The sequence below is a fragment of the Zea mays genome, chromosome 8, assembly GCF_902167145.1.
Source record: "Zea mays cultivar B73 chromosome 8, Zm-B73-REFERENCE-NAM-5.0, whole genome shotgun sequence".
In the NCBI taxonomy this organism is placed as follows: domain Eukaryota; kingdom Viridiplantae; phylum Streptophyta; class Magnoliopsida; order Poales; family Poaceae; genus Zea; species Zea mays.
In genome coordinates this window covers 73970764-73983948 of record NC_050103.1, presented here as the reverse complement: position 1 = coordinate 73983948, position 13185 = coordinate 73970764, and the positions used below count along the sequence as shown (strand labels likewise).

Here is a 13185-nt window from a genome sequence, read left to right as displayed (position 1 = left end):
TTCTAATTGATTCTAACCTTGCTACCGGCGCATATGTTTCACCAAAGTCAAGTCCTTCCACTTGAGTATAGCCTTGGGCAACCAACCTTGCCTTGTTTCTTGTAACAACACCATTTTCATCTTGCTTGTTCCTAAAGACCCATTTAGTCCCAATCACATTCTGTTTGGGTCTTTGGACTAAGGACCAGACTTCATTCCTAGTGAAGTTGTTCAACTCCTCTTGCATCACAGTTATCCAATCCGGATCACCCAATGCTTCTTCAACCTTAAGTGGCTCAAGAGAGGAAACAAACGAGTAAAATTCACAAAAATTAGCTAAACGAGATCGAGTCGTTACCCCTCTCCTGATGCTACCCAGGATGTTGTCCACCGGATGATCCCTTTGAATTGAATGATGGACTCTTGGATGAGGCGCTGATGGATATCTTTGTATTGGCTCTTCCTCATCAGCTACTTGATCACGAGGCACTTCACCATCAATATTTTCTTGTTCATCTTCTACCACTGTTGGCATCCTTTGATGATTTTCTTCGTGGTTTGGATGACTTGAGGTTGATGGGTTTGCTTGGGTGGAGACATTGTCACTCACCACCCTTGCACCCACATCAACTACCTCATTGGTCATCCACAAGGTTCCTTCTTCATCATCCCTTTCTTGAGGTCTCACCTCACCTATGGCAAGTTTCTTTATGGCCTCACAAGGTAGTTTTTCATTTCCTGCAGTGTCATTAGAAACATGCCCTTGCGAGCCATTAGACTCATCAAATGTCACGTCTATCGCTATTTCAACAAGACCGGTGGAATTGTTGAAAACACGATATCCATGAGCATTTGATGCATAACCAAGCAAGAAACCCTCGTCCACTCTAGGAGCAAACTTTGAGCTCTTGACTTTCTTGTTAAGAATAAAGCATTTACAACCGAATACTCTGAAATAATCAACTTTAGGTTTGTTACCAGTGAGAAGCTCATAGGCAGTCTTTTTGTAGATCTTATGAAGATAGAGGCGGTTGATTGCATGACAGGCGGTGTTGACCGCCTCTGCCCAGAAGTTGTCAGGTGTCTTGTATTCATCCAACATGGTTCTTGCAGCTTCAATTAGAGTCCGGTTCTTTCTTTCCACAACACCATTTTGTTGTGGAGTGTAAGGCACCGAGAACTCATGCTTGATTCCCTCTTCTCCTAAGAATTCTTCGACACCCGTGTTCTTGAATTCCGTCCCATTATCGCTTCTCACTTTCTTGATTTTGAGCTCAAATTCATTTTGAGCTCTCCTCATGAATTTCTTTAGGATTTCTTGAGTTTCACCTTTGTCACTCAAAAAGAAAACCCAAGTGAATCGAGAAAAATCATCAACAATAACTAAACCATACTTACTACCACCAATGCTAATGTAGGCCACAGGTCCGAAGAGGTCCATGTGAAGAAGCTCCAATGGCCTCTTTGTTGTGACCACATTCTTTGATTGATGTGGGACTCCATGTTGCTTTCCTGCTTGGCATGCGCCACAAACCCTATCTTTCTCAAATACAACATTTGTTAGTCCAATGATGTGATTATCCTTTTGAAGTTTGGCCAAATTCCTCATACCGACATGGGCTAGCCGGCGATGCCATAGCCAACCCTTGTCGGATTTTGCCACTAAACAAGTCTCAGGCGTCACTTTACTTGTTGTGAAATCAACAAGATAAAGCTTACCCTTCAAGCGACCTGTAAAGGCAACTGAGGAGTCCTCCCTTCTAAGGATTTTCACATCCACATCCGAAAATAAGCAATTATAACCCATTCCACAAAGTTGTGAAACGGACAACAAATTATAGCTCAAGGAATCTACTAATAAAACATTTGAAAGTGATTGTTGGTCAGAGATAGGAATTTTACCAATACCAATCACCTTACTCTTGCCACTATCTCCAAACACAATTTCTTGTGCTTCTTGAGTTAGTTGCAATGAATGAAACATGTCTTTCTCCCCGGTCATGTGATTTGTACATCCACTGTCAAGCACCCAACTTGACCCACCAGAGGAGTAGACCTGCAAAACAAGTTTAGGCTATACTTTTAGGTACCCAAATTGAATTGGGTCCTACAGTGTTAGTTATAGCCTTGGGTACCCACACACTTCTTTTCATGACTTTTTGTTTAGTGTAGGCACCCACATATTTCACAACCAATTTCCCTGAATCCCAAGTTAACATATAATCACAAAGATATGAGTGGGAAATGGGAGCATTAGATTTTTGTCCACTTGAGGATCCCACTTCCTTCATCTTACTCTTTGTGGAACTCAAGTTAACCTTTACCTGAGATGACTTGTCATTTGAGGAGTGGATCCTCCCCAAGGCATCATATAGAGTGGTTCCCTCTATGAACTTGGGGGATCTCCACCCCTTATGCACTGTGCTAGGGTTTTCCTTGGATGAGTTGAACCCAAGCCCCCTTCTACCCTTGTTGGGCTTAAGGGACTTGTACTTGGGTTCAACTTTCTTTAACCCATCATTGCTAGAGCATCTTTTCAAAATTTCTTTGACCTTCACCTGTGAGCTATGCTTCCTTGCATGGTTAGTTAGACAACAAGAAGCATGATATTTGACACAATGCTTGCAAGAATTATCATTAGAGCTAGACTTAGATTCAAAAACTAAAGTGGGGGCATTGATGTTCTTGCAACTTTCAAGTTGCACTTGAAGTTCTTGATTTTGAACATTCAAGCTTGACATGCTTGATTCAAGTGCACTCTTTTCATTTGCAAGATTATCAATAGAGGTTTTCAAGTTAGTTACTTCTATATCTTTATTGTGAATCAACTCTTGAAGCTCTAAGTTTCTTTCCTTTTCAAGGATAAGCAAGTCTTCTTGAGCATCAAGAGTTGCCTTTCTTTTATCTAGTTTTTCCATTAATTTTGTGATAACATTGTATCCATTTAAGCCAAATTCTTTAATCATTTTATTTTTCATGACAATTTGATCATTATCATCATCATTTGAAAAATCATTACTAAACAAAGTTACCTTATCTCCCTTTGCCATGAGACAAGTTGGAATGTAGGAGTCGTCTTCAAGGTTGGTGAAGAGTTGCGCGCTTGAGGTAGATTGGATGGCCACATTTGCCACCACTTCCTCTTCCTCGGAGCTAGAACTCTCATCATCGGAGTTCCATTCTTCACCAATATGAGCTTGTCCATACTTCTTCTTTTTGAAGTATCCCTTGGTCTTGCCTCCCTTTTTAAACTTATCCTTCTTGTATTCCTTCTTGGCTTCTTGTTCCTTCTTGTTAGGACAATCCGCTATGAAATGACCGGTTTGGCCACATTCATAGCATGCCCTCTTCTTTCCTTTCCTTTGGAACTTGTCATTCTTCCTTACAAATTTCTTGAAAGTTTTGATGAACATAGCTGTGTCTTCATCACTTGAGCTATCTTCATCACTTGAGGTCTCGACCACTTTCTTTGCTTTGTGGTCTTTGCTCTTCTTGAGATTGTCTTGTTCATTTGTGATCAAGGCATGAGAGTCTCTTGTCTTGATGGGGGCTTCCTCGGACTCGTGTTGTTGAATTTTTGCAAATAGTTGATGAGGCGTCATATCCTCATAATCATCACGATCCCTTATCATCCTTGCAAGACTTTTATCTTTCTCTTTATAAGCTCTCATGAACAATCTTGTGACCTTGGAGTCACTCCAATCTTCACTCCCAAGTACTCTTATTTTGTTGACCAATACCATCAATCGATCAAAGAGTGATTGGAGCGACTCACCCTTTGTCCAATCATACCTTGCAAGCTCACTTTCCAAAGCTTCAACTCTATGTCTTTTAGCTTTGGGATCTCCTTCATGTGACATTCTAAGAATGTTCCAAATGTCACGAGCATCTTCTCTTCCTTGAACTTTCCGGTATTCTTCCGGACAAAGGCTTCCTTTGATTATGCTCACTGCTTGAGCATTTCGATGAACCTCTTGCATCATTTCCGGAGTCATCTCTTCTCCTTGGGCGGGCTTATACATACCTACATTAACAATCTCCCAAAGACTAGGATGCACACCGATTAAATGCGACTTCATCTTGTCGGCCCACTCATCATAGTTCAACTCACTAAGAGTTGGTAACTTTCCAAGTGGGGCGGAAGAGAAGTTGGGAATATAATTTCTAGAGTAATCGAATTGAACTTTACTAAAGTCATTACCTTTGCTTTTGGTAGATGATCCTTCGGTGTTGAGACTTACCTTGCTCAATACCTTAGACACCAAAAGATCCACTAGATCGTCATTATAATCAAATGTTCCCTTACCTTTACCTTCTTCGGCCTTTCTTCTTGTTTCCTCTTCTTCGGCCTTTTTCCTAGCATCTTCCTCTTTCATTTTGAGGAACATTTTCTCGGCAATCTTCATGGCGAGGTCGAGGACCTTGGGGTCCACTTCCTCACCGGTAGATGTGACGGGGATTTCCTCGAGAAGAGGATCCACATGGTCCCGTTGTGTAGACATGATCGTTTCCTCACGCGGTTAAGCGTAAAATGAGGCACGAAGCTCTGATACCAATTGAAAGTAGCCTAGAGGGGGGGTGAATAGGCTACACCTGAAAATTTTCACTAAAAACTTCGAAATAGGTTAAATCAAAGTTGCACGGGTGCAAACCGGTTCAGTCGATTTTAATCCCAACTGAACAAGTTTGAACCCACTCAACTTGAATTTAGTAATCTATTGAACAAATTCGAAGTAGTAAAGAAAACAGCTAAAGATTTGCCCTACACAAGAACTACTTGAATGAATAATATGAACCAACCACCGAATATGAAAGCTTAACAAGAACACACAAGAACACGCGATATATCCCGAGGTTCGGCAACCACCACAAAGGTGTCCTACTCCTCGTTGAGGAACCCACAAAGGGCCGGGTCTTTTCCAACCCTAATCCTCCACAAGCCGACCACAAAGGTCAAGGCAATCTCTTCTCAAATCTGCTCAAGGAGCGGGTGATACAAACTTCTTGGGGTCGTCCACAAATTTGGAGACTCCCAAGCAACCTCTAACCGTCAAGGAACACGAGGTTCCAAGAGTAACAAATCCGCACACGGTCAAGTTTGCAACGAGCTCAAGAACAAGAGAAAGGGAGAATCAAGATGAAATTGACAGCGAGTTCGATCGAGTTCACCTCACACCAAGGGTCCTTCAAATGATTGAAGGAGATGCGATTGCGGGTGTGAGAGGTGAAGTGAATGCTCTTGTTTGAGGGTTGGTCAGCCAAAGATTCGTGGGAGAGGCAGAAGTGAATGAGAGAGAGAGTGTGAGGGGGGTATATAAGGGATCCCCCAAAAGCTGGCAGCCGTTGGGAGAAAGAGGGCAAAAACCGGTTGAACCGGTTTTCAAACCGGTTGAACCGGTTTCTACCAGGGGGATCCCGGTCCACTGGTCTACTCAGCCGGACACTGGACCGGTTTCAAAACCGGCTGAGTAGGGTCAAAATTCGGCTCAACCGGTTTCAGAAAAATATCTGCTCCGACTTTTCTGACAGCTCTGACTGTCAGACAGGTCAGAGCAGAGGTGGCAGGATGAACAGTACCAAAACCGGTTGAACCGGTTTTGGGACCGGTTGAACCGGTTTTGGGGGCTGAAACCAAACTTTGAGAATTTGAAGAGAACTTAGGTGGAGACTTTGTGGGAAGTGAAATTTGTTTTTCTCAAGAGCATTCATGATCTGGGAAAAATGATCTCAAGGAGTTTTCAAAAGAATTGAACTTGGCTCGTTTCACAACTTACTTAACCGTCGCGGATCCCTCTTAATTGTACGGCGATTCCTATGACTCAAGAATTATAAACTTAGTACCGCCGACGATTCATAGCACTTGGAGCACGCCATTTGATGTGGGTTTTAAATCTGCTGTGCTTTATACTTTTACGCTCGTAGGATCTGTGCTTCTCCTGTCTGTAAAAATACTGTGTACACACTAGGAGCAAACTTGTTAGAATCTTAGTTTGTTTTGTCATTAATCACCAAAACCCTCAATTAGGGTTGATTGCACTTACACTTCTCGGCCACCACTTTTCTGCAAGAAACTTTATGATCCCCATCGGCCTCTTTAGCATTGCCGATGATTATCCCTTTGCCTTTGTCTTTATCGGCTGTGTTTGGCCGAACTAGGACTTTCTTGCCCTCGAAGTCAATCATGTTCATCGGAAAGGGCTCTGTATCCACCTGCATTTCCTGAAATTTCAATCGTCCTTCGTTAATGGCCGATTGAATCTGTCGACGGAATACATTACAATCATTAGTGGCATGAGAAAATGAGTTATGCCACTTGCAATATGCACGACGTTTTAGCTCGTCGGCGGATGGAACAGTGTGATTTATTTTAATGTTGCCATTTTTAAGTAATTCATCAAATATTCTATCACACTTACCAACATTAAATGTAAACTTAACCTCCTCTTGCCGTTTCTTTTGAACCGGCTGTAAGGAGGCACAAGCCGAAGATTTGGCCTGCTTTGGCCAAACCATTTCAGCAGCATACACCTCTGCTGATTCGTCTTCTGAGCTACTTTGGTCGCATTCTACTACATGTACATTGTGACGAATTGTTTTAGCAGTTTCTTTGCTTCGGCTTTCACAAGCCAAAGCTCTCTGGTGTAATTGTGCTAGTGTAAAGAATTGGATGCCTTCTAATCTTTCTTTTAAATAATATCGCAGACCATTAAAGGCTAATCCTACTAGCTGTTTCTCTGCTAAATGAATTTGAAAGCATCGGTTTCTTGTATCTCGGAATCTCCGGATGTAATCATTAACCGATTCATCTTTTGTTTGTCGCAACGACACTAAATCTACCAAATCCAACTCATAGTCACCGGAGAAAAAATGATCATGAAATTTTTGTTCTAGATCCCCCCATGATGAAATGGAATTAGGAGGTAAAGTGGCATACCATGCAAACGCGGTTCCTGTTAGCGATAATGAAAATAAACGTACGCGAAATGCCTCTGTGTCGGCCAATTCTCCCAATTGTGCTAAGAACTGGCCTATATGTTCGCGTGTGTTTTTTCCTTGATCACCCGAAAACTTTGCGAATTCGGGTATCCTGGTTCCCTGTGGGTATGGGTGGTGATCAAATCGGCTGTCATAAGGTTTCCGATATGATTGCCCCCCAGGGACCATGCTTACTCCGAGCTTATCTCGGAACGCCCCGGCTATTTCTTCCCTTACTATATCAATGGCAGCCGGTGCGAGACCAACGGCTCTCTGGTCAAACATAGGTGGGGTTGGCTGGATATTAGCATGCTGTCTTTCCCCCCATTGGTTTGAGTTACGTGGTGCATTTTCATTTGCCCTATATGGGTCATAGGTTTGATCGTTTCTTTCCGGCCTCCTGGGTGGGGCCGGAAAGCTTTCCTGGGCTCTGGATCTTGAATTAATGGGTTGATGCATTGTATAGTGCGATGGGAAGTGCTGCTGGGACGGGTGAGGATTCCGGTAACAATCCTCCTCAAAAAGGTCATGTGCGGACTGTCCGGACATTGGCCCGGACCGTCCGTGGTTATGTGCGGACCGTCCGTTGTTGTACGCGGACGGTCCGACTGGGTAGTTTAGATTCTGCGTCGTGTGTGGAGGTTCGGGCGCATATCTAGGTAACTCATTAAAAATCGGCCCGACTGTTGTTGGTCCGGACGGTCCGCGCTCACGTGCGGACGGTCCGGGCATGTGCAGATCGGCTGATTTGCTGCCGATTTGCGGTTGCTCAGGGTATGTGTCCATCGGCATCCCATAAAGGGGTTGTGACTGGTCGTGACAACCTGTAGCCAATGTGTTACGCGTGTTACCTCCTAACTCAACCTCGTGCGAAGGAAAATTTGTGATACTAGATTTATCAAATGCACGCACTAGTCTCTTAAGATCGCTTTGCATACCCCCTATGATGTTCTGCATTTGTTCACGCTGATCTTCTACATAATTTCTAAGAGAGTGCAGATCGTTGGTATTACTTACATTGGGAATATCTGGCGTGGGTTGGAGCGAAGCCGGATCCGTCGCCCGATGTCGGACGACCTTGTTGTTCCTGTCCACTTTGAAGTTGGCCAAGAACTTTGCTTTCGCCTCCTGGATCATCTGCTCCTTATGCTCCTCGAACTGGAGCTGCTCGTCAGCCGGCAAGGTTTCCCAAGTCGGCTCTATGATGTTGCTTGGAGAAATATCAGAGCTTTCCCTTGAACCGGCCATTGAGGGCCGATTTGATGAGCTTAGATGTTTTGTCCCCAGCGGAGTCGCCAAAAAGTATGTTGACGCTTTTTCGGAGCGCCAAACACTCAACAAGAACCGTGGCGGTGCCCTCTGCACAGGGGCGGACGGTCCGCGCGCAGGGGCCGGACGGTCCGCGGCCTGGTGCGAGGCGCGGTGGTGCTTTCTGCGCAAGGGCGGACTGTCCGCGGCCTGGGGCCGGACGGTCCGCGGCCTGGTGCGCGGCTGGGACTTCTGCCTGACGGCCGGACGGTCCGCGCCCTGGGGCCGGACGGTCCGCACGTACGCAGGGACGGCGGAAGATCGCCGACGGCGCCTGAATCTCGCTCCCGGGAGGGACCCCGTCGGGGAGTAGAGATCCTAGGTGGTGTCTAGGCTCGGGCAGGCCGACCTAGACTCCTCTAATCGACGTAGAGTCGAGGAGAGGCGGAGAATTTGGGGATTGGGAGGCTAAACCTAAACTAGACTAGAACTACTCCTAGGATAAAATGCGAATAAAAGTTGTATTGATTCGATTGTTGTTGATTACAAATCGGCCGTAGACCTCTCTATTTATAGAGGAGGGGGGCTGGACCCTTTACACAACTGATTCCGAGCTAATCCCGCGAATATAGCTAACAACCGTAGCACAAAACTCGGAACCCTAATCTGTTCTGCGCACGCGCGGACCGTCCGGCCCACAGGCGCGGACCGTCCGGACCGCGGACCGTCCGGCCTCAGGGCCGGACAGTCCGCCGCTCAATTCTGGTTCGAACACCAAGCCATACCTTATTCGATTATTCTAAATATATATGGGTTGGAGAAGATTGAGATGAATTAAAAGTAATTTTGACTTGCCCCACCCACTCACTTCTAAGTCACATGAATTGATATTAAAACGAATATGTTAGAAGACACATGAATTAAGATTAGAACGAACATGTTTAGTTCATGACGTTCACATGTTGGCAAAGAAATCCTGGCCCCGAGACATAAGCCGACAACCAAACTCTCGTACCCCAAACTGACACCGTGACACGCGGACACCCCATCCAGATCAGATGGTGATTATTTAATCGGCGATGCGATCATTCATCCAATCGGGCCGTCTCGATCCAAGAGCAGGCCGCCATCACCAAACCAAACCCGTCCCACTTCCGGCCGGCGTCTGCAGGCTGCAGCCGGCAGTTTTGCGTTTGGCGCAGGAGTTCACGAGCGGGACGGCCACTCCTGACCTGACCCCTCCCAAATCCCAACACCTCGTGGCCTTCCGCCTTCGCCGCCCGTCTCCGCTCCGCTTCCCCCCGCGGGGCGGGAGCCGGGAGTGCGCGCTCGCGTCCCCCCACCCCCTCACCTCTTCAGATCTCCCCGGCCGCTGCCTCGGTTGGACCTGGTTGTCGCGCCCAGGCCAAGCTTGGTTGTGTCCCCGGCGACGGCGATGCGGCGAGGCGCTGCGCTGCTCCTGGTGGCCGTCTTCGCCGTGGTCGCCGTAGCGAAGGTGAGCCGGGTTTGTGTTCATCCCCCCGCATACAGCAGTTGGCCGGCAGGGTGGTTCATTAACTGCGCCGCTGCCCAAGCGTTCTGTGGGATGTATGTGCTTAGCGCTGGTGGGATTTGGATGGTTTTGAAGCTGCCTACGGGCCCAGCGTGATCTCGCTCCGAGTCTAAGGCACCATGTTAGCTGAAAAAGCTGCACTGACGTTGATTTAAGGCTCTCGCAGTCGCAGACCCACAGATGTGGATATGTGGAATAGGAGCAAATATTTTATTTAATTGCACTAATCAGAATTCGAACTTTGGCTTTGATAGCATTAAGTTTCATGTCCGACTGTTCCATTTAAAAGATTAGGCTGATGAAGAGAGATGTGCAATTCACTTGTATTCTAACAATTAACAACAAAAAAACACGCGAGGTAGACATGGTTAGTTCGTGTACAAGATATATGTGTCCAGGCTATATATCAAATAGTCACTGGTTGCCCTTTAAACAACCCCAAATAGGTCCCCATTATTATTCAATTAACTAGTGACAATACTGATGCTGATAACCCAAATAGGCTGCCCCATTATTCATGTAGCTGCAGCATCAGTTAAGCTGGAGAATACTTTGGTGACAACCCAAATAGATGCATCACAGAATGGTGATTCTGCAAATTCAAGTAATTACTAACTGGTGAGAATACTGGTAGACTCAGCGGCTGCAAGCCCAGTACTGAAACACCTGTTGTGCGAGCTCTGCCTCATGTAAACAAGGCAATCTGCATTGAAATTGCATTTGGCTAACTAGTGTTCTTAAGTTGCCTAGGCGAGCAAGTGCACTAGCGCCTAGGCGGCGCCTAGGTGGGTAAGGCGACAAAGGCGGCCAGTTTTGCCCGAGCGCCTGGATGCCTAGGCGTCGCCTAGGCAACGCCTTAAGAACAGTGTGGCTAACTGATGCTGCAGCTATGTGTTGGCCTTCTATGGTGATGCATCTTTCCTTTTGAATTCAGGGTCGTGCTGATACCCCACCAGCTGAAACAAATAGTGATAGCTCTACTGCACAGCCAGGCCTTGGGAAATTGGAGCAGCATGAGCAGGCAAATCCTAATAAGGAGCATGTGACCCACCAGGAAGGAGGAGTCAGCAATGATATTGGTGACAACAACAAGAAGGATAACTCAACAGAAGTAACCAACATCAGAAGAGATGGCTCCATACAGCAGCCAAAGCACAAAGATAGCATCATGACAAAGTCTTCACAACCACTAGATTTCTTGGAAGATTCTCTTATCAAGGAGTGTGATCCATCACATAGATGTATCATTGAAAACAAGAAATTCATCGCCTGCTTAAAAGTTTCTGGAGAAGGTAATTTTCCAGCTGTTTGGTCTTTCTTTATTATCTATCAGTGCGCCCCGTACACATTTTTATACAAAAATTTTATCTCTATCAAGCTTCTACTCTTCTAAGTTACAATTTGTTACTGGTTGTAATTGTGTTGTCGGAATTAGATTATTACTATTCTCATTACACATAAATCTGACATTCAAAACTTGTCATTTCTGCTTCGAAAGTTATTACTAGTGTAACCAATCTAATGTGAGTCTCAGTTTTGACATCCTCTTGTTCTGCACTTGCATCCATCCAAGATTCTGTAGTAATTTCTAATTCAGGTACTGTAAACAATTTCCAAATAGGCTTCAAATTGGAAGGCAAATTAGGCAAGGACATATATTCAGTAGATATGGTATAATTTAATTCATAGCTAAATTTTAGCGTCAAAGCAAAACCTGGACAACTATATTAGAGTTTACTGTCAGCATCTGGGACAAAAACATGGCCTCCTCAAAACTTTAAGGATATTACCTTAGTGACCCCCATCACCTTTTTTTGCTCGAATAGCAGTTTTTAAAAAATATTTTGGTCCTCTTTATGTGTTCTGAGATTTTTCTGTTTCATATTTTGGTCTACTCATTTTCCTTCTTTCATGCTCTGTTTATATTTTTCGCATTAACTAACATTTTACGTTTTACGGTTGGGACTAGACTCATTGGCTCTGTCACTTCTGATGGACAACAGAGGCATAAACCCACTAGATGTTAGCATCATGGCTCCAGATTATGTCACTTTAGCTGAAGATTCCATCCATGTTGAAGCAAATGGTCACAATGAGGTATAAATGTGTAATGTATCTTTGTTATTGCGCCATCTGATTCCAAATGCGGGTTGTTTCAGGGTTCTAATCAGTCAAACTTCTTTAACTTGATCAATCAATATATGAAAAAAGTTACATAGATTGACAACACATGATTGATGTTCTTAGTCCTTTCATGGAAAATATTTTTCATAATATTGTTTATTTCTCTACATGAGAAAGGTTTTCTAGTTCAATTTTTCTGTATGTTGTCTAAAATGCGGTTAATTGCACTTGCTATGTATTTATCAAACCTATCTCGCGAGATATCAACTTTTAGTAATATAGTGTTGTGATTATCTTTGATATTTGGTTTTAGTGTCTTCAAACGCTCTACTGAGCCTTTGTCCTTGCTCTTTTGTGGTTGTTTCTGCCTCAGACACAAGTGAGAGTTTCTGTCAATGATGATGCAAATAGCACGACAATAGTCATCAAAGTTGCAGAAAAATCCTGCAACATCAGCATTCACAGTGCAATCACAAGGGAGACGGCTGGCAGTGGCAGAGTCATAAGGATGCCACTTACGCCAACATACACGCTACTGCCAGTCTTCCTTCTCCTCGTTGCGGTGGCAGTGTGCATCGTGGTCCGGAGGTGGCGCAACCAGGACGGCGACCCTGCGTATCAGAAGCTAGACATGTCAGACTTGCCGGTTTCGGTTGGAGGCAAGAAAGAACATGACGATCGGTCTGACAAGTGGGACGACAACTGGGGAGATGACTGGGACGACGAGGAAGCTCCGGTGACGCCATCCAAGCCTCTGCCCAACCCTTCGTCCAAAGGTCTCGCCCCGAGGCGATCGGCGAAAGATGGTTGGAAAGATTAGTTAGCCACATGACGCCACTTAAAAGGAGCATTGCGGAAATAGTTCCAGTGCATGCAGTATATTTTTACCTTCATCTTTGTTGTTAAATATTTCTGGAGGATGCTAATGTCAGAGAGTGCAATACATTGATACCAAGCAGAAAATTTTGTGATCTTCCTCTGCCAAACTGAGTAACTGGCAGCTATTGAATATAGTTATTGGACTTCCGACCCGTCTATGCTTTAACCCATAAACGCGAAAATGAAATACACATATGGGCTGAACCTCCACCCTTACATGGGCCCTAGCCCGTCATCTCGACGTCATAATATATACTTATTGTATCTCACAGCTGCAATTTCTGTACAATTTGGAAACGGAAGCGTCGTGTCGTTTTGGGTCACTGGACGGTAGCGGTGCAAACAGCCAACGTTGCAAGTTGCAACAAGTTCATCACGTACGGGCCGGCCCTGGGCGCCGCCGGAAGAACCGCTGGCCAGGCAAAGCC

At 45.0% G+C, this 13185-nt stretch overlaps 1 protein-coding gene across 1 annotated transcript; it reads left to right on the top strand.

The window, feature by feature from the left end:
* Positions 1-9249: 9249 nt before the first annotated feature.
* LOC100276053 (uncharacterized) lies at positions 9250-12904 on the top strand. The gene is made up of 4 exons (NM_001149937.2): positions 9250-9697; positions 10689-11046; positions 11724-11851; positions 12252-12904. Exons 1-4 carry the CDS (start codon positions 9638-9640, stop codon positions 12696-12698), a joined length of 993 nt encoding a protein of 330 aa, NP_001143409.1. The 5' UTR covers positions 9250-9637; the 3' UTR covers positions 12699-12904.
* The last annotated feature ends 281 nt before the right edge of the window (positions 12905-13185 follow it).